The sequence below is a fragment of the Microcaecilia unicolor genome, chromosome 10 (genome assembly GCF_901765095.1).
Source record: "Microcaecilia unicolor chromosome 10, aMicUni1.1, whole genome shotgun sequence".
Classification (NCBI taxonomy): domain Eukaryota; kingdom Metazoa; phylum Chordata; class Amphibia; order Gymnophiona; family Siphonopidae; genus Microcaecilia; species Microcaecilia unicolor.
This window is the reverse complement of record NC_044040.1, coordinates 183601720-183629035: the sequence shown is the minus strand read 5'-3', so window position 1 is coordinate 183629035 and position 27316 is coordinate 183601720. Positions and strand designations below refer to the sequence as shown.

General features: G+C 48.0%; 1 protein-coding gene across 1 annotated transcript in view; it reads right to left on the bottom strand.

The window, feature by feature from the left end:
- ARHGEF26 (Rho guanine nucleotide exchange factor 26) overlaps positions 1-26916 on the bottom strand; it is a 194339-nt gene extending 167423 nt beyond the window's left edge. The window contains exons 1-3 of the mRNA XM_030216522.1: positions 25602-26916; positions 9582-9621; positions 1063-1205 (exon numbers count right to left, since the gene is read on the bottom strand). Coding sequence (XP_030072382.1) covers positions 1063-1205; positions 9582-9621; positions 25602-26621 — 1203 coding nt within the window. The 5' untranslated portion in view covers positions 26622-26916. The remainder of the gene's footprint in view (positions 1-1062; positions 1206-9581; positions 9622-25601) is intronic.
- Between the last annotated feature and the right edge of the window lie 400 nt (positions 26917-27316).

Genomic DNA, 27316 nt, shown 5'->3' with positions numbered 1-27316 from the left:
AGAGGAGGGAAAAAGGAAAAAAAAATTTTTCCTAGTTCCCTCCTCTAAAACCTAGGTGCGTCTTATGGTCCGGTGCGTCTTATAGTCCGAAAAATACGGTAATCCTTGAATAAGTCAACAAGTTGGCAGAAAAGAAAACCTTTTTCTTTTTTTGCACACAAAAAAATACAAGAAGAAAACAATCCTTATATGACCGATGTCATTCGAGAAATCAAACAAAAAGAAAACAACAAAAAAGTTCTCCTATAGAAATAAAGAAATAACCCAAAGGGGAGACAATTGTAAGGGCCCTGTTTATTAAGCAGTGCTAGAGGCTAAATGTTAGAGGCACCCATAGGAATAAATGGGTGTCTCTAACGTTTAGTTTGCACTAATATTTAGCATGCATTGAAAACGCTAGTGCACCTGAAGGCCCTAAATCTGAATAGTTCTCAGATAGGTTAACCATTTTCTGTTCCCATGAACACAATCAGTTCTGCCCTCAGCCACTCCTTTATTACTAAGAAACATTTCTGAGATGGCTCAAAAAATACATTAGCTTTGCCTCCCAAATTTTATAGCACATTTACATTGAAACTTTTACACAAATGTCATCTCTAGTGATAACACTAGGGCACAAGGCCAAAAATTGTTTGCGACATTTCTGAGTGGCTTCTGCAACACTGAGAAACATCCTAACTTTTAAGGAAAGAAAAACAGAGTTGTTGGGCCCGTTATTCACATGGCAGCGGGCAGCGTGTCTGCTGTCCACTGCCAGCGTTAAACCTGGATATTCAATGCCAGGCCACTTCTGGAGACCAGCGTTGAATATCCGGGTTTATTTTGGCCACTAAAAAGTTAACCGGCTATGCCGATGCTCGGCACTAACTAGTTAACATTTTAGAAGTCAAAGATAGGCCTGCTATTTAAGCGGCCTCTTTTGACCGCTCAACATAGCCGGTTTGGCGCTGAACATCAATGCCTAACTGGCTATATCGAGCAGTTATCTCCCCCTGAATATCCGCAATCAGGTACTTAAACATGCCTACTTTTGAAAAAATACAGGACAAGTACACTACTCACCACAGACAGCTGACTCCATGAAGATCTCAAAGGTTTATACTGAACAACAATCTTCTCATCTGACTTTTGTTTGGGGTCAGTATCCTCATCTGAGTCAATCTCCAGAGCCTTCTCTTTATAGTTCTGATACAATACTGCAGCCTCTACAGGACCAAACAATACAATTATTAACAACAGAAGGAATACAGCACCTTACAGAAAATAAGCAAAATATTGGTTATCTTTGAGAACACTTAAGGGCCCTTTTATTAAAGCGTGTTAAAATTTTGCACATGCAAATGTGAATGCAAAATAACTACAAAGCCTCCTTGTTAACTGCTGGAGCATTCCCCATATCTGTCCGTACATTTATCCCCGATTCTATATATGCCGTCCAAATTTGTGCGTGCTGCCAAGATGCACATGCAATTTAATTGGCTAGCGAGCTGTTAGCCATCAATAATTGGATGCCAACAAGCAATTATTGACATTGATTGGCACCAATTAGAATTTGTGCATGCAACTGGCTGTGCACTATTCTAGAACATTGGATGACTAAATCCCACTGGGGGGATTCAATATATGGTGCCTAAAAGGTTCACGTAGAAAACATTTCCACCTAAGTGCATTCTATAAGGAGCACCTAGATTTAGGCATGGTATATAGAATACGCTTAGTTGAAACCCTAGTGCCTAAATCTATGCGCCTCCATTTATACCAACAAAAATGCGGCATTAATCCCGGCATGTAGATTTAGGCGCAGAGGGCCATATTCTATAACAGTGCACGTAAATGTTGTAATGCCTATGAAACACCCATTTCCTCACCCATAACCATGCCCATTTTTACCTGTGTGCATTAAAATTTAGGCGCTGTGCATTACAGAATGCACTTAGCGATTTGCGTGTATACATTTTAATTATTGTCAATTAGTGCTCATTATTGCTTGTTAAGTGCAGTTAACAATGGCTTGTTAAGCCAATTAAGTTATGCACAATGTTACAGAATTCACTTGGATTTCAGCGTGGAACGCTAGGCGCGCTATATAGAGTTCGGGGGATAGTGCACAGCCCAAAAGGGTGTGTGGCCACGGGAGAGGCATGGACGTTCCAAAACATTGCATATAACGAGAACTAGAAATTGTATTATTTTTCTAACCATGAAATACTCAAAGTCTGCAAGATTTTCAGCAAAAAAAATGGGCTTCTTTGTATATATGAAATGATTCAAAAACTCCCTGTAAACACACACAAAAGGGCAGCAGAATCGTGAAAACCAAGCTGCAAATTTTCAAAACCCTTCTCATAGAATATACAGACAACCAGAGACATAATACTTTTAAAATAAGCCATCAAAAGCTAGCTTTGAGATGAGGCCAACTTCATAAAGGAAATAGTAAATAACCTCTGTTTTTTTTTACCACTATAAAGCAACATTTGGAAATGTTATGCATAAACAACAAGGGTCTATGTACAAAAGGACAAAAGGCTTTCCCTGATCCTGTGGTTATTGCAAAAATCTTGCAAATAAAGCAAAAATGTTATGCCTCGACATCACAGTGCTTCAGCGTCTAGAAAGCTAAATTCAAAGGGCCTTATTCAAAAGGGATATTCTCTCATTCTGTACAAATAGAAAAAAATCATTGTTGAATAAGGCCTAGAGCAGTGTTCATCATTATTTCTCAAAAGCACGGGTGACTGGCAAAAGAAAAAAAAAGAAGTAAATCTTTAATATGGGAGTGAGAATCTCCAAAGGACAGCGCATTCTGGGTAAAAGTGGGGCGAGGGGGGAAGCGGGAAACCAGTCCTCCCCAGTGATATAGCCAGTCTAACTGCTCAGGTGCATAGACAGCAACTGGTCCAAGTAAAGCAAAATCAGTTTCCCACAGTTCCTCTCTCTCCTAGCGTGTTAGACATGCAGAGGCATAGGGCAGAAACCCACCTTCGGGCTATTTCCAATTCAGATTGAACCAATTTTGTGGCTCCCTGTGTAATGGGAGCCCAGGGCAATTTGTCACCTCCTAATATCTGGCCCTGAACATCACTCCCCAACTCTCTCCTACCTTCCTTCCAATATTCTCCCCTCCCCCAACATTCTCTTACTCTCTCCCTCCCCTCTTTCCTTCCCTAGCTCTTCCATCCCTCTCCCACTCTCTGTCAACCTCAACCTTCTAATTCAATCTCTACCTGCTTCTCTCACCAGAAAGCCATCACCATCCTGCCTCCACTTCCTTCCCCTCCAAGCCGGCTGTCCCATTTATTAGCCCCTCCCCCTTACCATCTTCAGAGGCTTGCCACCAGGACCATTTCTAGAGAAGCTAATTTGTTTTCTTCTGGCATCATATGGCTCTCAGGGCCCCTTTTACTAAGCCGTGTAGGCGCCTACATGCGCCGAACATGTGCCAAATTGGAGTTAGCGCCCGGCTACCGTGTGGCCCTTGTGGTAATTTCAATTTTGGAGTGCGTCCGCTACGCGTGACTGAAAAATAATTTTTATTTTCTGGCGTGCTTAACGGACTCGTGTGCCAAGTGGCATTTGACGCGCGTAGGTCATTACCGCCCAAATTCTTTACCACTAGGTCTATGGCTGGCGGTAAGGTCTCAGACCCAAAATGGAAGCGCGGCAATTTTGATTGTGCCGCACGCCCATTTTCAGCCAAGAAAAAAAAAAAAAAAAGAGGTCTTTTTTTTACAGGCGTGCTAAAAAATGGATCGGCCTGCGCCCAAAAACCGCGCCTACACTGCTGCAAGCCATTTTTCAGTGCGCCTTTGTAAAAGGACCCCCTCAGTGAGTTTAAACCCCTCAGTGCCCAAACCCCTGTGCTATTCTATCAAAGGAGTCGGATTTACCATAAGGTTCAAACTCACTGAACTACTCACTGCCAGAAGAAAACAGAAGAGTTTTTCTGGAGGCAGCACTGGCACCAGGCTTCCCTAGGTCTAGAGGGAGTGCATACAGGGGAAACAGAATCCAGAAGCCGGTTAGAGTTACTGGGAATCACCACCGGCCTAGAGAGACTTAAAATGAATTCTCCATTCTATCATGCTTCTGTTTTATTCTACAATCTTCCAAACCTCTCTCTAATAGTGTTAGCTTTGCTATGTTACAACAAATTTCGTAATTTGACAGACAGAATGAGCATTTGAGGAAAGATGAGAGCAGGAAATTTATGGGGAACAAAGAGACTCTTATGTGCCTCTAGCAGAATAGTTTGGCCCTTTTTTGCTACCTGTCATTCTGTCACTCTTTTTGAGTTTTCCACAGAATTAATTTTCTCTTTTCCATCTTGCCAGATATTATTATTTGCAACTCAGTCCTATAACAGTAGTGAAGAGAACAAAAGCCACACCATGCTAACACTTTCCCTGGTGACACAGTCTCTGGAGATATCTGGTAGCAGCGGCGTGGGAGCAGTCTGCCCCGGGTGCACGCCGCTGGAGAGCAGCCGCACGCCTGTCAGCTCCACTGTTTCCCTGCTCCCTCTGCCCCGGAACAGGTTACAAGGCATTTTGTTTTGTTTTAAAGGAAATGGCCATACAGCAAGTTAACCACTTGCCACGTGGCCATTTCCCAGTGGAGCCCTTAGTGACACCTATTTAGGAAGCGGTAAGGGCTCCCTCACTAACCTGGTGGGAACTGGGCAGCACACGGTACTGCCCGATTACTGCCGCGTAAGCTCCTGGTGCAGAAAATTGAAAATAAAAAACTGGCCAGCTGGAAATGGCACACGGAGGGAGCAAGAACTACTGCTCGGCTCCTGCAGTAGCCCAGTGGTAGTGCCTGATTGGTGCGTGTTTACGTCAGGGTAGCTGTACCGTAGCGTTGTAAAAGGGTCCCTAAATCTGTTAGCGCACCTTAATAAAAAGGACCCCTTAATGTGTTAAAACTTTTTAACACATACTAGTAAACTACTGTTAACCAGTGCCTGTAGTGGGAGCACTGTTACAGAATCACTCTCCCATGTGTGTTAAATTGATTTTAAATGCACTTAATTCTTTTAATGCACACTAAAGAACTAAAGGGGTCCTTTTAATCAAAGGCATTAAGCCCTGTGGGATGGATTCTATAAACAGCTCTCAAAGAGTCCCTTTTACGAAGCAGCGGTAAGCTAAAAGGGAAGCACCGGCATATACCCAGCGGTAATTGGGCAGTGCCACACGCTGCCCAGTTACCGCTGGGTTAGCGTGGGAGCCCTTACCGCCACCTCAATAGGTAACTGCGCCTCTCGAAATGGCCGCGCAGCATGTACTTCACTTGCTGCACAGCCATCTCTTGAAGAAAACTAAGATCTGCCTTTTACCCACAGCGGTAAAGCGGGGCCCTGGCGCATGTCAGAAACATGCACCAACGCCAGCGCAGGCCCCTTTTTGCCGCAGCTTCGTAAAAAGACCCCAAAATTAGGTGCCGGGGGAAAAAAATCTGTGTTAATCGCTATTCTGTAAAGGTCATGCAGCTTTTATAGAACAGCTGCAGCTTTTATAGAACAGCGCTTAAATGTGGATTTCGCGCCTAACTTTGGCGCCAGACTTATGCCTGCTGAAACCTGGTGTAAATTCTGGTGCCCAAGTTGCTCACTGACCCAGTATTCCAGAACTACGCATGCAAATTTTCGGAATGCCCCAACATGTCCATGCTGGTCCCATGGCCACGCCCCCTCTTGAGATATGCGCTATGGGAGTTAGGCGCACAGTTACATGTACGCAGAAATATTAATGAGTGCCAATTAACATCAATAATTGTAGTTAGCTCTCAATTATTGTCATTGAGCTCATTAAGCAATTAATTTGTGCACACATCTCAGATGCACACACAAATTGGAAAATGGGGGGTTACTGTCCAATTTACCACAGAGTAACTGCTTGCACAGAGCCGAGTTAAGGAGTTCTGCGGTAGTTTAGAAGATACTACACAGTAAACGGCACATTAATCCCCTAATTCTATATATAGCACTTAAAATTGTGCATGTAAATTTGGGCGTATGCCCACATTGTGTGCAAAATTTAATTGCTTAATGAATCAATTTGCACTGATAAATTAGGCACTAACAATGAATTATCGGTGCTAACTGGCAATAATTGGAATTTTGACAAACTTGTCCAATCACACATAATGGACTTGACACATGCCGTGCTTTGGCTACATTGCCTGTATCAGGAGTCCTAACAATAAAATTAAACGAATAAATACAAACAATAAAAATGCTGGAAATAAATAGCATAAATATAATCATGCTTAAAGGATACACATAATGAAACACATATATGAAAAAAAAAACAATATTTATGTATAACACATATATAAAATAACTGTTTTGAGTATATCATAAATAAAAGAGATATGTGTATATGTAAAAAGTATCTATACATAACACTAGTTGTAGGCTCAATGTGGCTTACCCAATACTGTAGTGCAGGCTACAGTTAGTAAAATACAATTAAACAATCTCTCTATATAAAACACACCTCCAACATTCTAATGAAGCCTCACTTTCCCAACGTTCTAAAGTGAGGCGGCAGAGAACATCAGTGTTTGCCCCGCCCATGCGCTGCTGATTGGCTGTGCCTCAGGTGATGCACACAAAGTACGGTTCCACCTCCCAAACACTCACATGGACTTAGAAACCACCAAGCCTTTGAATGGGACTGGTGCTGCAGAGGAGCAGGAGTGGGACAGCGAAGAAAATGCAGCAGCGTTCAGGAAAAAAAAAAACAAACACACACGAGTCCCGCCCCTTCCTGAGGAGGGGGTAGCTACCAGCACGGGGACCAACCGCGAGGAAAGCGCGGACGAAGAACGCCACTAAACAACCACTACATCGCGGACCTTACCCTGCAAGCTGTTCATGCGGTGAGTCTCCAAGCCGGCGTTCAGTGCCTACAACAGAGACTTCCAAACACATGCGCCCTCAGCCCCGCCCCCCTACAGAACGCCACCCACATTCCACACTAAAACCAAACCAACCCCCCCCCTCCCAAAAAAAACCACCCAAACGGAAACCTCCGGCGCCCAACCCCCCCTTAAAAAAACGGATAATAGCCCACCTGAGTGCCCAGCTGAAATCAGTGCCTACAAGGAGACCTCCAGACACATGCGCCCTCAGCCCCGTCCCCCCCTACAGAACACCACCCACATTCCACACTCGAAAAAAAAACCCATATCTACTCCTACTGCCTGCCTGCAACGGATCCCTCTGGTTTCAACAAAAATACAAGTGCCTACAAATACCACATCAGAGTGCCCTGCTGAATTAAGATTACTGTATCACACTCACACGCAGAGAATCACCCCCTACCAGCCACAAAAAAAACCCCACATCTAATATGGACAATCAGCATCACTCACTAACACACATACATACAACCAAACTGCCCACCACCCAAAATGCCACACACTGCCATGGACAGACAACATCTTGCTTTCACACTCATACACACACACTCCCTCCCCCAACCCCCTTAATACAAAAACTGAAACAGTAAAAACCTACATCTCTCTCTTACAAACACCCACAGAATCCCATAATCCCCCCCCCCCCAAAAACACAAACACTCATACAGAACAACCCTACCCCACAAACATCCCCCTACAAACACCCCCCACAAAATGGCACACACACCCACAGACACCCACAACCCCCCTCAAAACCACAAACACTAATACAGAACAACGCTACCCTACCCCACAAACACCCCTCCCCCCCAAAAAAAACAGCATACACCCATAGACCCCCACAACCCCCCTCAAAACCACAAACACTCATACAGACTTTACAACTTAAAAAAAAAAAAACTCTTTTCCTTTTTAAAAAAAAATATATCCCTTAATATCAAACAGAAAAAGAAAACAAAAAAAAAAACCACATGCTAGCGCCCGTTTCATTTGTTTTGGAAACGGGCCTTTTTTACTAGTGTAATAATAAGACAGTAATCGAATATGCAAGGTATAAAACAACATAATAAAAAGATAATTAAAGACAATAGAGTCCATGAATTTTGCTGTAACAAAGAAGTAAGTAAGTTAGGTTGAGTCTGGAAGGTAAGCCTTCTTGAACAGGGTGGTCTTCAGTAATTTCCTGAAATTTAGATGGTTCTGAATTGATCTTAAGATTTTCGGTAGTGCATTACATAGCTGTGTGCCTATGAAGGAGAAGCTGGATGCATAGGTAGATTTGTATTTAAGGCCGTTGCAATCTGGATAATGTAAATTTTTATGAAGGATCAGGAAAAGCAGGAACTATTAGATTTCACATGTATCCAGGAACTTCTCCGTAAATAATCCTATTATTTGTTGGATGTACGATTCTTGGAGTGATTGTATCTTTCCTATAGTTCGCTGGAGTTCTTTTTCTTTATATTACTTATTTAGACTTTTTTATGCAAACCACCTAGTCTTGTTTTTCAAATTAGGATGTATATAACATCACATCATAAATATAAACATATATATATGGTGCCTGAAAATTCCATACGGTAAAAAAATATACCTAGGTGTATTCTCTACAGTACCCCTAAATTTTACAGAATACGTTTAAATTCCCACACGGTATATATAGAATAACGTCGAGCGCCTCTCCATGTGACCAAATTTGGTCATGTCCATTTAGGCCATGTTTTACTTGGCGTAAATCCCAACGTCTATACTAGGCGCAGAGAGGGTGTATTCTACATACATTTTAGAAATGCCCATTCCATGCCTATAGCTATCCCCCTTTTCCACTGTATGACTCAAAATTTACGCGCACCACGATATAAAATAGGCTTAGCACATTGTTTGCGTAAATCATAATTAATGCCAATTAGTGCTGATAATTGCTTGTTAGCATTCAACTGACAGCGCTGATTAGCTAGTTAACCAATTAAGTTACGCGAATTGTTACAGAATATGCTTCGATTTCCGCATGGAAATTAATGCGTGATATATAGAATTTAGGGAATTGTGACTCCTCCCAGGCTCCTCCCCTGAGCGTGCCTAGTTAAAAAATAAGTGCTGGCTTGCATCATCATTTTTCCTCTCAATGGGGCCCTTTTACTAAGACGCATAGGTGCCTATGCGTGTCCAACATGCGTCAAATTGAAACTACCGCTCGGCTACCGTGTGCCCCAGACGGTAATTCTATTTTTCACGCACGTCCAAAATATGCAGCAGAAAATATTTTCTATTTTCTACCGCGTGGTGCTAATGGGCGGTAATCGGCAGTGTACATGCACTGACGATTACCGCCCGGTTAATGCGTGAGACCTTGCCCCTAAGTCAATGGGTGGTGGTAAGGTCTCAGGCTGAAAATGAGCACGCGCTGGTTTTAATTTTGTTGCATGTCCATTTTTGGCCACAAAAATAAAGGCCTTTTTCACATGTGCGCTGAAAAATGGACCTGCGTGCGTCCAATACACATGCCTACACCAGCGCAGGTCATTTTTCAACACACTTTAGTAAAAGGACCCCAATATTATCCCCATACAAGCAATGAATTCTTAGATATACACCCTACCCCCAACCAATTTTGAGGTAGGTGGATGATCCTTTGAGAATCTGTGGCTTACCTTCCCCATCAAAGACTCCTTGTCCTCTCATCATTTTCCTCTGTTAACACATTTGCGAGACATAAGGGGGGAAAAAAGACAAGAGCAGAAATGTGAGACCACATAACACATCACTACAGATGCTTTCTAACAGCCTGTTTCTGCGAGTTCCACTTTCCAGTTTCTGTTGGCATTTAGAACTCACACAGCTATGGCTTTGTTGACACTACACAGGCATTCCCTGAAAACAGCTCCACAGCAGAGTTCAGGGGCAAAGAACTAGCTCAGAAGCACATCAGCATTAAGGGGAAGGGAAATGGGACTTGATATACCGCCTTTCTGTGGTTTTTGCAACTACATTCAAAGCGGTTTACATATATTCAGGTACTTATTTTTTTTTTTTGTACCAGGGGCAATGGAGGGTTAAGTGACTTGCCCAGAGTCACAAGGAGCTGCAGTGGGAATCGAACTCAGTTCCCCAGGATCAAGGTCCACTGCACTAACCACTAGGCTACTCCTTCGCTCAGGGGCCTTTTACTAAGCCAAGTAAGTGTCTACGAACACCCAACGCGCGCCAAAATGGAGTTACCACCCAGCTACCACGTGGCTCTTGCGGTAATTTCATTTTTGGCAGGTGTTTGGTACGCGCATCCAAAAAATATTTTTTTTCATTTTTGGACGCGCATAATGGGTGCACGCCAAGTGGCATTTGACACGCGTAGCTCATTACCGCCCGGTTGCCGTGTGAGACTTTACTGTTAGGTCAACGGCTGGCGGCAAGGTCTCAGACCCAAAATGGACGCGCGGAAATTTTCATTTTGCCGCACGTCCATTTTTGTAAAAAATTTTTAAAAGGCATTTTTTTGCAGGTGCGCTGAAAAATGATTCTGCGTGCTCCCAAAACACACGTCTACACTGCTGTAGGCCATTTTTCAGCACACCTTAGTGAAAGGACCCCTAAATTACTAGCTTTCTATCATCCTTCAAAAGTACCTAGAAACTATTATTAGGGAGCACAATTCTTCTGAGATCAGAACAAATTCTTTATTTATAAAAATATATATGATAGTGCCTTCAAAGGATCAAAACATGTGTTTTAGACTTAGAAGAACAAACTTTGGACTACGAACTCTATGCGCCTTGCAAAAGTAAAAAAAAAAAAAAAAACAACCAACATCAGCAGGATATCAAGATAAGACACAATGAAAGTCCACTTTCTCTTCATGTCTTAGTCTTTTTCTGAGGTGGTTTTTTTTCTTCTTTTTTTCGAGAACTGTTTTATGCTTTACAGTTATTCTACTTACAGCTGTTATGACTGGCCTGCATTTCCCTGCATAATTTCTACAGGCCACCCTGCAGAGCTTATCTATCAATTTATTAAAAGCACTCAGAGCCTGAAGCACATAATGCAAATGAGGCCAACAAAAGCCAATAAATCCAGCAATTGGCACTTCAAAGTAAATCTGTTTGGCTGACCTTTGGGGCCTAATTTTTAAGTGCTTCTATTATTCAGCTGCATAACATGAGGGAGCTACTAAGAGAGGATTAAATAAGAGGGTCTTGCATACCTCATGATTATCCCTGTGATATATGAAATATAACACACTTCCTACAGTTATCTTTGGTCTTGAATGCCAAGTTTTAAGCTGGATAACATAGTACGGTTGCTGTATTAGTCCACTTGAAAGGCAACAAAGGGAAATAAAACTAAGCAAAAGAAAGGAAAATAAAGTGATACCTAAATGGAGACACCCAGTTATAGAACGGCCCCCAAAATGCATTGTTTTTCGAACAAAAAACAAGTATCACTTTATTTTCCTTTGTTTTATTTCTGTTTAATCATTTTTAAGTTGTGCGTTGCCATGTTGATCTCTTTTAAAAGTATTAAATATGGGGGCTGGCATTCAGACCGTGGAAGGCAGCCTGGCTAACTCCCGTGGTCAGTGCTGAGCCTGGTTATTCAATGCCGGGCCGTTTCCAGTGACCAGCATTGAATAAATACCCGGTTTATTTTGGGACGTTTAAACTTAACTGGCCAAGCCAATATTCACTGCTGGCCGGTTAAGTTTAAATTGGCCACAGGCAGGCCAGCTATTTCGCCGGCCTGATTTGGCTGCCAAACGTTGCCAGCGATGCACTGAATATTAGCGGATAGCCGGTTACATCACGTGATATAACCGGTTAGTCTCTAACCCCCGGATTCTATATAGTGCAACTTAAGTTATGCGCGCACATCTGGTCGGGATTTGTGAATGCAACTTAGTTAACAAGCCAATCAGCGCTGATAACTGCCAAATGACAAGCAATTATTGACACTAATTGGCATTAGTTAGAATTTACCCACACAACTGTCTAAGCGTATTCTGTAATATGATGCGCGTAAATTCTAAGACGCATTGTTGAAAAGAGGGCATGGCATGGATGGGGTCATGGGCATATCACAAATCTATGCGTGCTGTTATAGAATACACTCTGTCCGCACCGAATTTAGTCATCGTGATTTACGCTAAGTTTTACTTGGCATAACTGCCAGCAACTAAATTTAGTCACGCGCCAATTTTTATTTTGCTGCATGTCCATTTTTGGCCAAGAAAAAAGGCCTTTTTTGCAGGTTCACTGAAAAATGGACCTGCGGGCATCCAATACATGCATCTACACCAGCACAGTCCATTTTTCAGCGCACCTTAGTAAAAGGACCCCTAATATTACCTGAGGCAATGGAGGGTTGTAACTGGGGCAGCAGTGGGATTTAAACAGGGCACCTATGAATGTCAAGACTGGTGCTCTAACCACCAAGCTACTCTAGTGCGAATCCTGCACCTCACGTTGGTGTGAATGCCAGCCCCCATGCTAGGCACGGTTAGGCAGCATTCCTTAATTCTGTGTGCAACTTTTTGGAACATCTCTCACACGCCCCCTTTTGAGATACACACCATGATCCCGATGCTCGAAACTTCGGTGCTATTCTGAATAGCACTGTAAAAATAGCACCGGAACAGTGCAGAACACCACCCTAATCCTTAACGCTAATGAGATGCAAATATAGGCACACTCACAGCACTGAGAATTAGAGTTCAGTGGGAGGACTGAACTTTGGCATGGGTCGATTGTGCTTGGTGCATGCGCAGAAGAGTTCTATGGTAAGTTTGGCTCATGTGCTCATGCGCTTGATAAAATCCGAACGTGAAGCATCCATTGGCGTCTGTTTTCTGCAGGCTAAATATAAGCATTTTTACATTTTTTTTAGCTTGGATGCTTATATTTCAATGCAGGAAACAGACACCAATGTGTGCTTTCACTGGGCGTTTTAACATTTTTTTTTAGCTTGGACACTTTAAATTTAGACGCAGGTAACAGACGCCAATGTCTGCTTTTCCATGGGGCTGCTGTTTCTTATGACCAGCGGCTTAAGAGCTTTCACGGCCTTCCTTCTGCTTCCAAAAGCAATCAAAACCGACAGATTTTGCAGAAAGAATCATGAGAGAAGAATAGAATCACGGGATTTCCTCTCGTCCAACACCCTAATGCCTGCTCCAACCTGGAGTTATTTTATGCAGCGGTAAGGTAGTTTAGTTTCAGGTGCTCTTTTCTGAGCACTGGAGAGGAATTAAAAATGACCTCATTAACATGAGCTTCACTACATTTGCATGCTATCTGCACTAGTGTCTTGTGCACTCATTGTTTCCTGCACTAGACCCCTCTGAACATTCTGCACAGGTAATTGCAGGTATTAGTACGGCGCTAATGGCCTCTAGCGCCTGCGTTTACTTTTGAGGATCAGGGCCCATGAGAGTTAGGCATTGTGCCTTATAGAATATCACACATCCAGATGCACATGCAAATTTTAATGAGTGTCAATTAACATCTATAATTGGTTGCTAGCATTGATGGTTTAGAACTCATTATCCAATTATTTGTGTGCACATTTTGGGTGTGCAAATTTGGGCAGCATATAGAGAATCTGGGGGTTTATAGGCCAGATACCTCTTCCTCAGTTCAGGATGATATTTTGCTTACCTGGTCCTAACCTGAGACAACTGTTTCTGTCCTTTGAAAGCTAGTCATAAAGAGAGAAATTCTACACACAGCGCCAAAATTTAGGCACCAAGATCAGCGCCCAACCTTTACAGAATAGCAGCCTAGCACACAGGTCACAGGCTCATGCCTAACTTTGGTGACAGACTTACTCATAGAAACAGGTTTAAGTCTGGCACCAAAGTTAAGCACAGATTAGCAGTATTCTATAACTTGGTGCCTAAATTTAGTCAGGGGTCTGAGCACTACGCATATTCTATTAACCACGCCTGTTATAGAATAGCGCTAAGCATGTTTTTTTCTGCACCAATTTTTTCAGCACCATATATAGAATCTAGTCCTTCGTGCATAACCACCCATGCTCCACCCATATGTACACCCCCCTTGCAGTGAGACGCTATGACACCTAGGCACTACCTTATAAAACAGAATATTGGTGCCTGTCGATCAATGGCACCTTTGATGTGTGTGACTGTGCCTCTAGGTATCAGTTCACAGTATTGTCTCCAAATGCATATATACTTGGGGGATCTTTTACTAAGCCGCAGTAGCACTTTTAACTTGCAGTAGAAATCAGCTGGTGGTAAATGCCGAGACTATGGGTTTCTCAGTATTTACCACCAGCTGATTTCTACCATGAGCTAAAAATGCTACTATGGCTTATTAAAAGACTAATTAAAAAAGGCCCGTTTCTGTCAGAAATGAAACGGGCGCTAGCAAGGTTTTCCTCGGAGTGTATGTTTGAGAGACAGTGTGTGTGAGAGATGGAGAGTGTGATAGACAGAGAGTGTGTCAGAGAGAGTGTATATGAGACTGAGTGAGTGCCCCCTCCCCCCTCCCTTTATGGTCTGAGGCCCCCTTCCACCCCCACCTTTCTGTTCTCAGGACCCCCCTCACCCCCTCCCTCCAGCCACCCCTGTCCAGCGACCCTCCTCTCCCCCTGCCCCCCCTGCAGCCAACCATTTGTCCAGCAACCCTCCTCTCCCCCTGCCCCCCCTGTAGCCACTCATGTCCAGCAACATGGGTGGCTGCAGGGGGGGCAGGGGGAGAGGAGGGTCGCTGGACATGGGTGGCTGCAGGGGGGCAGGAGGAGAGGAGGATCGCTGCTGGACATGGGTGGCTGCAGAGGGGGCAGGGGAAGAGGAGGGTCGCAGGACATGGGTGGCTGCAGGGGGGGCAGGGGGAGAGGAGGATCGCTGCTGGACATGGGTGGCTGCAAGGGGGGCAGGGGAAGAGGAGTGTCGCAGGACATGGGTGGCTGCAGGGGGGCAGGAGAGAGGAGGGTCATTGTTTGATGCGCCGCTGGCTCCAGTCCGTGCCACTTGCTCCAGCTGTGAGTGACGTCAGCCTGGCTACGGAGCCTAGCTCAAGAAGGTGGCACGGACATAGGCAGTTCCCGATTAGAACATTGGTGGTGAGAATTATTATATAGGATCTCCTTGGTTAGGCTAGTATTCCATAAAGGAAAGTAAGCACCTACATTGCTTTACAGAATAGGTTTCTACCGGTTAACCGTATTGTACAATTGCCCTCAAAATGTATTCTTAGTCCAATAAAAAGGGGTATCATCACCCTGTTTTCATAATGTTCTATTTATTAAGTTGTCAGCATCACTACACTTTATTTAGGCTTTACTGAAAGTTTTTTGAAACTTTTTGAGGTTTTTTTTTCCTCTGCTTGCTTTTACAGGTGCATATCCCAAGAATACTTTAACAGGACTTTAAAGCTCTTGCATTAAAAATATTTTCCAGCCACATTTGCTGTCCTCAGCACTGGGTCAACATTAATACATTAACTAGGGCCAGGCTCGTACCAGCGGGATTTTCCCCATGTCCTGTACTCAGCACCAATGGCCCCACCGTATCAAGGATATTCTTGACTGAGGCATTTAACATGCGTGTAATCCTTCTATTGGTCATTCTGAATGGAACAGTGATAGAGGCATATACATAGGGGAAACAGTACAGTCTACAATTCTTAACAGTAATTTAAAAGGGCAAGGATGATTTATTTACAGTTAAATGAACTTGTTACAAATTCAACATTTGTTGTGTTTCTAATCAAGAGAAAAACTGATGTAATACACGAATTGTACTTAGGAACATTTTTACGAAACCTGATCTTCATGAATTATGCCAGAATTGTTGATTTCCAAATGTGCAATATAGTGTCCATGATTAAGATAAATGATCTCATCATCTAAAAATGTAGAGGGTAATTTTATAAAGGGTTGCTTTCTTTAAGTGGTAAACTATGCACCCACACTGGCAGTATTGAATCATTTATGCACGGATGACGCCACATTCAAGCATTACTGGCCTTTTATGACATACGAACTGGCGCAAAAGCATGCTTTGAAATGATAGCATGCACTTTGTCAGTGGCATGCATGGGGTGGATTTTGATCAAAACATGCCTAGATTATGATATACTGTCATTTTCACGTAGCATTGACAAATATCAGTGCTGGGCTATGATAAACGCTGGTGCGTGATTATCGCATCTTAAAAGGGCTTACATGGTTCATGGCTCATATGTCCTGCGGTATGTTCTGAATTGGCGTGCGCTAAAAAATATTTTAATTTTTGCTCGACTTGTAACCACTCGCCTCCACCTACCCTCCTCTCTTCCTTCCCATTCACATTAATTGCTTTGATTACTTTATTTATTTTTTGTCTATTAGATTGTAAGCTCTTTGAGCAGGGACTGTCTTTCTTCTGTGTTTGTGCAGCGCTGCGTATGCCTTGTAGCGCTATAGAAATGCTAAATAGTAGTAGTAGTAATAGTAGATGGGCATGTCTGGGGGGGCAGAGAATGGGTGATCCAGTGTTAATCCAACCACATTTGCTGTCCTCGGCACATGGGTCTATGTTAATACATTAACTAGGCAGAAATAGGGTGGAGAGGGCCTAATATCAAGAGATCAGTCACCACACACAAGGGTAAGATGCATCTTACCCTTCCTTGTGTGTGGTGATTGATCTCTTGATATTGGGCTCTCTCCACCCTATTTCTGTTGTGTTCGATTGCTGTGGAGAGTGTGGACCCCGCTTTGTTTTTCAATACATTAACTAGGGCCACGGAATCTTAGCGGAGATTGGATGGCAACGCTGGTAACTGGGAAGCAAAACCACTGCTGGGCAGACTTCTGCAGTCTGTGCCCTGATCGTGACTGAATAGATATGGATGTTGAAGTGTAAATTTTAAGGGGCTTCGACGTTAGCTTCAACACTTTTAGTACAAGAACAGTGCTGGGCAGACTTCTACGGTCTGTGCCCTGAGAATAGCAAGGGCAAAATCAAACTCAGGTACACATATAAAGTATCACATACCATGTAAAATGAGTTTATCTTGTTGGGCAGACTGGAAAACTCTTTTTATTGGAAAAAACTAAAAACAAATAACATACAAATCAAAAACAAGCCCCTAGCTATACACGGTCCTCCTATCTATGTACACCCCCTCCCCCTCCTCAATAGTACAGTGGAAACTGTTTATTAGAAAGACCAAAGAAAAAAACCGGACATGCAAATCAAACCCCAGGCTCCTAGCTAGACATGGTCTGCCTATCTATGTACACCCCCTCCTCAATAATACAATGGATCAACCCCCCCCCCCCCGACCCCCCACAACCCCTTCAGACAACTGGCACACAATCCCCTGGGAAGCATGTCCCCTCATGGCGGCTTAAGCCTCACGTGTCTCCACCACCTCGAAGCCACCCCCACCCCTTTTTCCACCCTTTCCCACTTCGCCGCTTCCTGCACCGCCCTTACCACATCCCAGCTGACTACCTCCGCCGGCCGGACCTCCTGGTACAGGGACACCCTGCAGCGCGCCATCCAGAGGCAGTACCGCAATATCACCGAAATCAGAAAGCGTGTTACCGGATCCCCGCGTCCCTCTCCACCCTCTGGGCCATACACCCAGTCCGCATAGCTGTAGTTGCGGAAACTGGGGATCTGCAGCAACGAGGAAACCCGGTCAGAGACCTGGACTGTAAATGGGCACCTCACCAGGAAATGCTCCATCGTCTCTTCAGTTCCAGCACATTCCTCCCGTGGGCACCCTCTATCCCGCACATTGCGATATTTCAAATTTCCTCGGACGTACAGTCTACCGTGAAAGGACAGCCACGCCAGGTCTTTATACTTCACCGGGATGCGGTTCGAAGCAATCAACCGTAACCCCTGCTGCATCCGTGGGGCCGGCGCGTCCCTCAGCGCCAGAGGAGCTGAGAACACCTGCGCCCGTACTCTGTCCATCCAGACCCCCCGTTGTCCTGCCTTCACCTCCCCCACCGTCAGCCCCCACACCCTCACCAATTTCACTAGGGTCTTGCAATAACTCACCCCCCCCGGAGCCCCCCTTCGCAGTGCCACTACCCTCCCCCCCTCCCGCCATAGGTCCCAATATCTCGGCCACCACTGCAGGACACTCCTAGCCCACCCCGGTGGCTCCCGCCCTACCGCCCTCCCCAGATTGAACTGCAGGAACAAAGCGCTGAAAAACAGGACTGGGTTTATCATGCCCACCCCCCCCTCCCTCCTAGGCAGATAGGTAACATTCCGTTTTACCGGATTCGTCCTGTTGCCCCAGAGCAGCCGGAAGAACACCCCATACAAGGCCGTGTACCGGCTCTCCGGCAGCAGGCAGATGTAACTGACGAACAGAAACAAAGGAACTAAGTGTGCCTTGATGAGCTGTACCCGCTCCCCCATGGTCATTTTCCACCCCTTCCATCTATCCACCCTCCCCTTCACTTCTTGGAGACACCTATCCCAGTTGTAGAGCCTATAATCCCCCTTCTCGAAGTATATTCCCAAGACCCGTATACGTTCCACAGCTGTAGGAAACCTACCTCCCAACTCAAATTGCAGCCCCTGATCCCCAACCCACAGGCTATTGGACTTTTGAAAATTGACCTGCGACGCTGTTGCCTGCGAGTATTCCTGGATCAGGTTCTGCAATCTACCTCCCTCCCTCTGGTCCGCTACCCACACTGTAACGTCATCTGCATACGCCACGACCCTTAACTGGTTATTGTCCCCCACCTCCACCCCTTCCAGCCCCTCCGCCCCCCCCTTCTCCAGCCGTCTTATAAAAGGGTCGATGGCGTATGCATACAACAGCGGGCTGAGTGGGCACCCCTGTCGGACCCCTGCCCCTACCTCAAACCCCTGCCCTCTCCACCCGTTAACCAGGGGAAAACACCCCGCATGCCGATAGAGTAGCTGTAATTGCTCTATCCAACCCTTCGGAAACCCATAGCGCTCCAGAATGCTCCATAGGACACCCCACTGCACTCTATCAAACGCTTTTTCCTGGTCGAGTGTTACCAACAGCCTACCATGCCCTCCCACTCTACTGCGTTCTACCCCCTCCCGCACCCACGCTGCAGCTTCCAAGACCCCTCTCCCTTTAACCCCACATGCTTGCGAGGCTGCTAGCAAATCCCCAGACACCTGCCTCATTCTCTGGAATAGCATTCGCGCAAAGATTTTTCGATCCGTATTAAGCAGTGCTATAGGCCGCCAGTTGGCCAGCATCGCCGGGTCCTTCCCCTTACTTAGTAGGATAAGAGCCGCCTCTGTCAAGGAACTAGGCAAGGAACCCTCCAACTGGGCTGCCCCCCATACCCTCACCAGGATCGGCACCAGCTGCTCCTTAAAGGCCTGGTAGAACTCAGTTGTTAGCCCATCCGGCCCCGGTGAGGTCTTCCTGTGGAGCGCCCCGATGGCTTCCTCCACCTCCTGTTCTGTCCACGGGTTCAAGAGGGCCTGAAGCTGGGGTCCCCCGTGACCTATCCCCGGGGTTCCTTCCACATAACACTCCATCTGCTCCATATCAATCTGCTGGGCTGAAAGGAACGCCGCAAAGTGGTCCCTCACTGCCCCCAGAATCCCCTCCTTGGTGTCCTGCAGGACCCCCTGTGCATCCCGCACCCCCTCCATCACCCTGCGCGCCCTCCGCTCCCGGCAGCATGCGAAGGGGTCCGGGCTACACATTTTCCCGAAGTCCCGCTCATACACCAAGGAGGTGTAGCGGTTGTACTGTACCTGCTCCAGGAGTGCTTGGAGATCATGTATTTCTTCCTCCCTCCCCCCTTGTGAAATCAATGTGTCCCTCTTTTTCTTTATTGCCATGCCCAACTTTGTCCTTTCCCTCCCCTCCCTTCTCGCCTGTCTGAGAAAGAATCCCCGCGTTCGTCTTTTCACTGTATCCCACCACTCCCCCAATGACTGAAATGCCCCCTGCACTGACACCTGATCTTCCAAAAACCGGCGGTACTCCTCCCGCACCTGCTCGCTACCTAACCACTTTAAATTTAGTCGCCATAACCCCCTCCCTGGCCTCTGCGCTGCCGCCCCCCCCACCTGAAGGAGGACCATGTGGTGGTCTGAAAAGTCCACGTCCACGGTTCGTGGACCCCCCAGACAAACCCCCTTCTTTACCAGGAATCTATCGATTCTACTTTTACACTGCCCTCGAAAGAACGTGAACCCCTCCTGTTCCTCACAGAAGGCCACATGCGCGTCTACCAGCTCCGCCTCCCGCATGATCCCTGCCAGCCTCACCCCGTCATAGCCCACCTGTACCGATCGTCCCCCACTATCCTTTTTCCGCAATATGGTGTTAAAATCTCCCCCCCAGACTACTTGGCGCGAAGTGTATAGGTAGGGCTTGATCTTCCCAAAGAGGAGCACCCTTTCCTTCTTGCTTTGGGGCCCGTACACATTCACCACCCTCAGTGCTCTATCCTCCCAAATCGCATCCACAACAAGACATCTCCCCACCCCCAGCTCCACCACTCGCTGAATATTCACCCGGTGGGACTTAAATAAGATCCCCACCCCACCATACCTCTCCCCCGCCAACCCCCACACCGAGGGACCCCACTTCCAGGCCCGCCTTGCCCGCCTGATCACCTCAATGGACCGCAGCCGAGTCTCCTGGAGCAGGAAGCAATCTGCTTGGACCCTCGCGAACCAGTCATACGCTAAACCCTGCTTCTTCGGAGAGGCGATGCTGGCCACATTCAGCGTGGCAAATGTCAACACTAAGCCTGCCATCCTCATTGCGAGTCACGGGTCTGCTCACTCCCAACTTCTTTCCTTATCTCCTGGGATACCCCCTTCTTACCCTGAAGCAGGTCCTCTGCTATGCGGTCTACATCATCCCCTGCCAAATCCCCCTCCCCCCCCCCGCAGCCGTCCTGTCTGCACCTTACCCCCCCCTCCCCCTTTCTTCCTTCCTTTCTTCTTTGCTCTATCCGGACCCACCCCCTGATCCCTCCCTCTCCCCTCTTCACCCCCGCCCCCTACCTCCTCCTCCGAGTCCTCCACCTCCCCCAAGTCCTCCAAGTCCTCCAGATCCTCCTCTAGCTCCACTCTGTCCCCCCAAGCCTGCACTTGGGCCTTCACCACCTGCCCGGCCCCCTCAGCTTTCCTCTTACTCCCCTTTCCCCTCCCTCCCTCCCTTCCCTCTTCCTCCTCCCTCACCCCTCCCCCTCCCCCCAGAGCCTTCCCGCCCTTCTTCCTACCACCAGTACCCTCCTCCAGTGCTTCCTCATATTTCCGTTTGCCCTCTCCAATCCCCCCTGCCGCCCCCTCTTCCTCCATTAACTCCACCTCTTCTCCTTCCCCTGTTCTTCCTCCTCCCTCCCAACCTCCCTATCCTCCTCCTCCTCCTCCAACACCTGAAATCTGTTCCCCCCCCTCTTCCCCTGCAGCGACCCCTCCCTGCCCACCCCTACTTTCCCCCCCCCTCCGAAACTTCCCTTTCCTCTGTGGCACTTGTACCCACTCCCCCTCTCCCCCCTGCTCCACTCCTGACCCAGCCCCCTGCCGCCCCCCCTCCTGCATCCCCTCCTTCTCCCCCCCTTGCCCCTCCCTGCCTATCACCCCCTGCCCTATCCCCTCCTCCATTACCCCCCCTCCCCGTCCCTTCCCCCACATATCCCACTCGTTATGGGCCGCCCTAGGGCAGTTCCGATATGCATGGCCTAACCCGCCGCAGAGGTTGCACCTGATCGCGGTGCAGTCCTCTGTGGCATGCTGATCCCCGCATCTTCCACACTTTACCACTGGGCATGACATGCTGAAGTGCCTAAACGAACCACATCTGAAGCACTGCCGCGGCTGCCCCTTGTAAAAGCACAGTATCCTGTCACGACCGATAAAGGCAGCCGAAGGAATGTGCTGGACCACATGGCTCTCCTGTCTCAATTTGACCAGGGCTCCCCAACCTCCTGCCCAAACCCTGCTTGGATCCGGTAACTTTGTAAGTGGGGATCTCAGCTCCGCGTACCTCTGTAGCCAGTAGGCTAAATCTGCCCCAGAGATAGACTCATTTCTCACGAGCAGGGTGATCTGCACCAGGTCCGGCTTGCTGACTGGAATGGCCCTGAGGTCCCGCCACTCCCCCTTTCCCCTCACCCCCTCGTACCTTTCCCAGAATATTTCCATCCCCCTCTGGGTCATGAAGCTCAAGTCATATTCTGGGATGTTGATGGGGTGTATACACGCGTAAAAGTCCTCGGGTATAAACCCCATCCCCATCACCAGCCTCAAGACCCGATCCCTGGAGGGCATTGCCCCCTCCCCTATCCATTTGAGCTGTACCACATTTCGCCGCTTAGGCAGCTGTCCACCCCCTGTCCCCGCTCCCCCCCAACCCCTCCCTGGGCCCTCAAAACCACCCGATCTCCCCCCCTCCCTCCTTCCCCCTCCCTGGACTACTGCCGCAAAGGACTTGGACCCCAGCCCCCACCGCCCCCCCTCCACACTTGTTCCAGCCCTTCCCTCTGCCTCTCCCCCCCTTCTGTCCCTCTGCCCCTCCCCTCATCCCTCTCCCTTCCTCAATATCCACCGCCCCCTCCCCCTCCCGTTGTCCCCCGTCCCCTTCCCTCTCAGACAAACATCCAGCATCGTCCATAGTCAGTTCTGCGGCTTGGGCTGCCTCCAACTGATTGTCCTGCCCATCACCACTTCCTGGAACGTCCCTGCTCGTCCCTGCCACTGCAGGCTCCAGCCTCTGGGCTAATCGCCTCCTCTCCTCTGTCTCCTGGCGATACTCTGGCACCTGCCCAGTCAGGTCTGCAGCTGGCGATACCAGACTCCCTGCTCGCTCTGCCCCCGAACTCCCTCCAACCTCCGGCACCAGGGGCGAAGCCTCCGGAACTCCGCCGCTCCCCTTGGCTCCTCGCTCCCAGCCGTCCTGCTGGCAGGTCTGCTCCACCACCCGCTGCACATCTGTTAGACTTGCCATGTCCACTTCTGTAGTCAACGAAAGTCTCTCAACAATCGGGTTACTTCCCCCTTGCTTCTGGTGCAGTCCCTCCTGCGTTCTCCCAATGGCTGGCGCTTCCCGGGGGCATGGCTTGTCTGTTCCTGATTCCGCCACAGGCTGGCTGTTAGCACCCCCCGATTTCACCTCTTGTAATGGACAGCTGGTCAAATGAGCTCCCAGCTGCTGCCCGCTCCTATTCCTCTCTCTCCGACCCCTCTCCTGTAAACCGCCAGCTACTCCATGCTCAGGGAAGACCTCCCCTGCTCCCGGACTTCGTGGGCGGGGCTTCTCCAGATGCCATGCTGCTTCGGTTTCCACTTCAGTCATTGCAGACCCGGCCAAAAATACCGGAGTCTGCCTCTGCTGACCCTTTTCCAACAGGGCCTCCTTCACGGCAACTGTCTCTGCTGTTTGCACAACTGCAGGTAAGCCCTCTGAGACTTCGACCACCACCTCTGTAGAAAACAGGCTGCTACCTGCGTCTCCCTCTGCTGCCTCCATTATCTGGAGTTTTGAAAAGTTACTGAGTTCTGTCCTCCCCTCCACAGGTAGGATCTCTACTCCAGCCCCCACCTCAGAGCCATGTCCTGCCGCTGCCTCCTTATCCTCTGGCTGCTGGGTAAGTGCTCTGGACTGTGTTGCCAACTGTCTCATGTATTTTAAAGTGGGGTCACCTCTGAACCCAGACAACTCTTTTGAGTCTAATGCTGCTGAAGACACTGAAGCTTGCTGCAACTGTAGTGTTCCTGAACCCCCAGACTGTGGTATTGAAGCCATCCTTTCTCGGTTAACATAGAGCTCCCTCAAAGGATTCACAGAGCCCTTTTTTAAACAGTTCAACAAGTGTTCTTTTTTCCCCAACAACTTTGATATCCGGGCTTCCTCTTTAACATACATTTGTCTGTGCTCCGCTGGGGCAAATTTACACATAGTTCTTGCCATTTTCAGACGTTTTCCTAGCTCCACTACTTCTTTTTCCACCAGCTTAATTCGTCTTACAATATTTACCACACTACTTGCTGGATCATCAGGGTCATAGCTCACTTCAAGGAACTCCTCATCTGACGATCCACTCTCACTTTCAGCTGCCTCCAGCAAAGGCTTCTGGCAAACTTCCATCGCCTCTTCCTTCTCCCTTCCTTGGAAGCGCCCTTCTGGGGCCTGTACTATCTTCCTCCCCCCTCCACTGTCTTCTCGCTTACCTTCCGCAAGCTGGGCCATGGAGGGGGAAATGCTCTGGTGGCCTCCACTGGGCTGCTTCTCCCTTCGGTCCACTGGACTCCTTTCCCTTCTCCCGGTAGTCAAACCAGGGAGAGAGCCACTCCTTTCGGCCTTCTGGTCCCGGGCCCCAGGAGGCCCCATAGCCTGGGACTTTCCTGAGGCCTTCTCCCCAGGGACCCTCCTCATCTTTGGGGAGGGAGCTAGGTCTCACTCCCTTTCCACTGGAAGTCAGCAGAGCTCTCTAAAACACCTCCTTCCTCCTCAGCAGACTGGATGGACCGTGCAGGTATCTGTCATCATTTACTATGTTACTATGTTACTCTTTGGGGTTTCTTCATGGAATGTTGCTACTAATTGGGATTCCGGAATCTTGTAACTCTTTAGGATTCCAGAATCTTCAGAACTTTTAGTACAAGAACAGTGCTAGGCAGACTTCTACAGTCTGTGCCCTGACAATGGCAAAGACCAATCAAACTCGGGTATAAAGTATCACATACCATGTAAAATGAGTTTATCTTGTTGGGCAGACTGGATGGAGCGTAGTATGTTAATCAGCACATCCTCACTGCCACATGCTTATTAGCGCAGGATTACCATGTGTGCCATTACCACCTACCAAAACAGGTGCTGGTAAGCGCTCCCGTGGTAATCTTTTTAATGGCTGTGTGCTAAGGGAAAATCGACCACTTTACTGTTGCAGTAAAAACGGCCTTCGCGCAAAGGGTGTGCTAAGGCCACTTTCTACCGCTGCTTAGTAAAAGGACTCCTTAGTATTTTATAAAGACAAGCTGCCCCCCTACTTATGTTTATAAAATAGGCTTCAAGGGACTCTTTTACTAAGCCGCGTAGGCGCCTACGCGAGCCCAACATGCGCCAATTTAGAACTACCTCCCAGCTACCGTGTGGCCCGGATGGCAATTTGATTTTTTACGCGCATCCACTATGCGTGCTGGAAAGTTTCCTGCGCTAACCGGGCGGTAATCAGCACTGTACGTGCGCTGACAATTACCACCCAGTTAACGCATGAGACCTTACCGCTAAGTGAATGGGTGCGGTAAGATCTCAGGATCAAAATGGATGCGCGCCAATTTTCATTTTGCCGCACATCCGTGTTTTCGGCCAATAAAGACCTTTTTTGCAAGTGTGCGCCCAATACACACGTCTACACCAGCGCAGGCCACTTTTCTGCGCACCTTAGTAAAAGGACCCCCAAGTAGGCACTCAATAGCCCTTTAACCCGGTACCCCCTTAAAAAATTACTCACAAGTGCATAACTGACCACTGACAAGTTTGTTCTCTCTAGCACACATTCATTTAAACCACCTTCAAAATAAACTCGAAACGATGACAGTTTTCCACAAGTCTATTTCTAGAAGTGACTCCAAGAATAGTGGGAGACTTTTTTTTCAGCTGTTCAATGTCCTTACCCGGAAATCTATGGGCGAAAAACCACAACAGCTACGGGACTTTGTTGCTACTTATTATATTCCTTACCCGTATCCTCACCAAACTGGAAAACTTCTCCTTGTCCTCTGCAACTGCTTTAAGGATGGGTTGAGACATTCTGTTGTGCTTTTTAGCATTTGCAGAGCCATCGAAGTCAACGCCACTCACTACCGCCCTGCGATAAGAGGTGGACCTCAGCCCCCTCCTCAGGGTGCCGGGACTGTCCAGATCGGGCTCCTGCTCGCCATCCGCATCTGCCACGGCTACCAAAGGGAAAGTGCTGGTCTCCACCATGCTCCGCACCTTCAAGGCCCTCTTGGGCTCCACACTGAAGCCGTTTTGATGGCTAATCTTGTTTGTCACTTTCACTTCGGAGGCCAAACCCAGAGGGATCATTTGTTGTTTGCCCACTTTGAGTGCCGCGGGGCTATTGGTGCTCAGCACAATGGACGGATTCTCTGCAAAGTTATTCGGATTAGAAGGCAGCCTTTGAAGAGCCGGCTTGTGCTCCGGAGAAGGGGTGCAAGGAGCAAAAGAAGAGTCCGGGCTCCTGGAAATGGGGCTGCATTGCACGGAGTGTTTGCTGCTGGCAGAATGCACGTCCCCATTACAGGAGAGCCCAGCAGCATCAGAAGTCAATTCCACCTGTCCTTGCTCCGAGCTCACAGTTCTGCTGGAAAGATCCGGGGAGGTCCCGTTGGAAACCATTTTCAGGACCTGAGCAGGAAGCTCTTTTGACCACCCAGCCCCGCACTCAGGGGCCAGGCAGCCGTTTGGCACCAGCTGCGGACTGGAGGCTGTGAAGGGCTCCCGCGCCAGGAGTCTGCTCTCCGGGGCAGGGACTATCCGCTCGGCGGGCTGGCTGACGGTGAACGTGCACCTGTCTTCCAGGGGGAAATCGGTGACCAGAACGCCGCTACGGCTCTGGTAGGACTGGGGTCCGTGTGTGAGGCAGCCCAGCCGGTACCCCTTCTCTCCCAGCTGGGGCGAGGGCTTGGACTTCCTTTTCCAGAACTGGCCGATTGGGATGTTGTTGTTCGCGAAATCCACTTCGCTTTCGCTATCCATGGGGGAGGGGGATTGGGGGTGGTGTGGGGCACCCAGTCTATAGGAAGCAGAGACGCCGCAAACTGAAACGTTTCCTGATCATCAGGTAGCAGCCGATCTAAAGTTTCTCGGCGCTCCCCGGGGACGGATCCGTCCGCGGGGAGGTCAGGGGGAAATGATCCACCTCGACCCCCACCTCCGCTCTGCACGGAAGAAGTCCTGGCCAGAGAGAGAAAGTTGAAGAGTCCGGAGTGACCCGCGCAGCCAACAGAAAGTGAAGCGAAGCGATGCAGAACTCTCTCCACTCCGCGCGGACTCTGCCCGCCGGCCCGAACACCCCTCCCTCGCCGGCTCTTGGTAGCAAAGGCCGGACGCCCCCCTGCGGCCGTCCAGCGCACTGCAGGCTGTGCCTTGGAAGTCGCTCGCTCTCCTTCTACCCGGTACGTTTTATGCATGAATGGAGTTTCCCCCCATGGGAGCTGAATTTTGGCCAAAATGTATACGTATTTAATTCTTGCTTCATTGCTATTCAAAGACCGTTTAAAGATCGTGGAGATGTGCAAAGTCCAGGGGGAGAGAAGTTCAAGACCTAAACGAATAAGCCAGATGCACTAAACTTAATGAGCCAGCAACGTGGTTTTTAAACTGATTCTAGCCAGTTTAGCGCGCAAGTAGTAAACCGGGAAATGCACAAAAGGGTTCTCTGAGCCATTTTT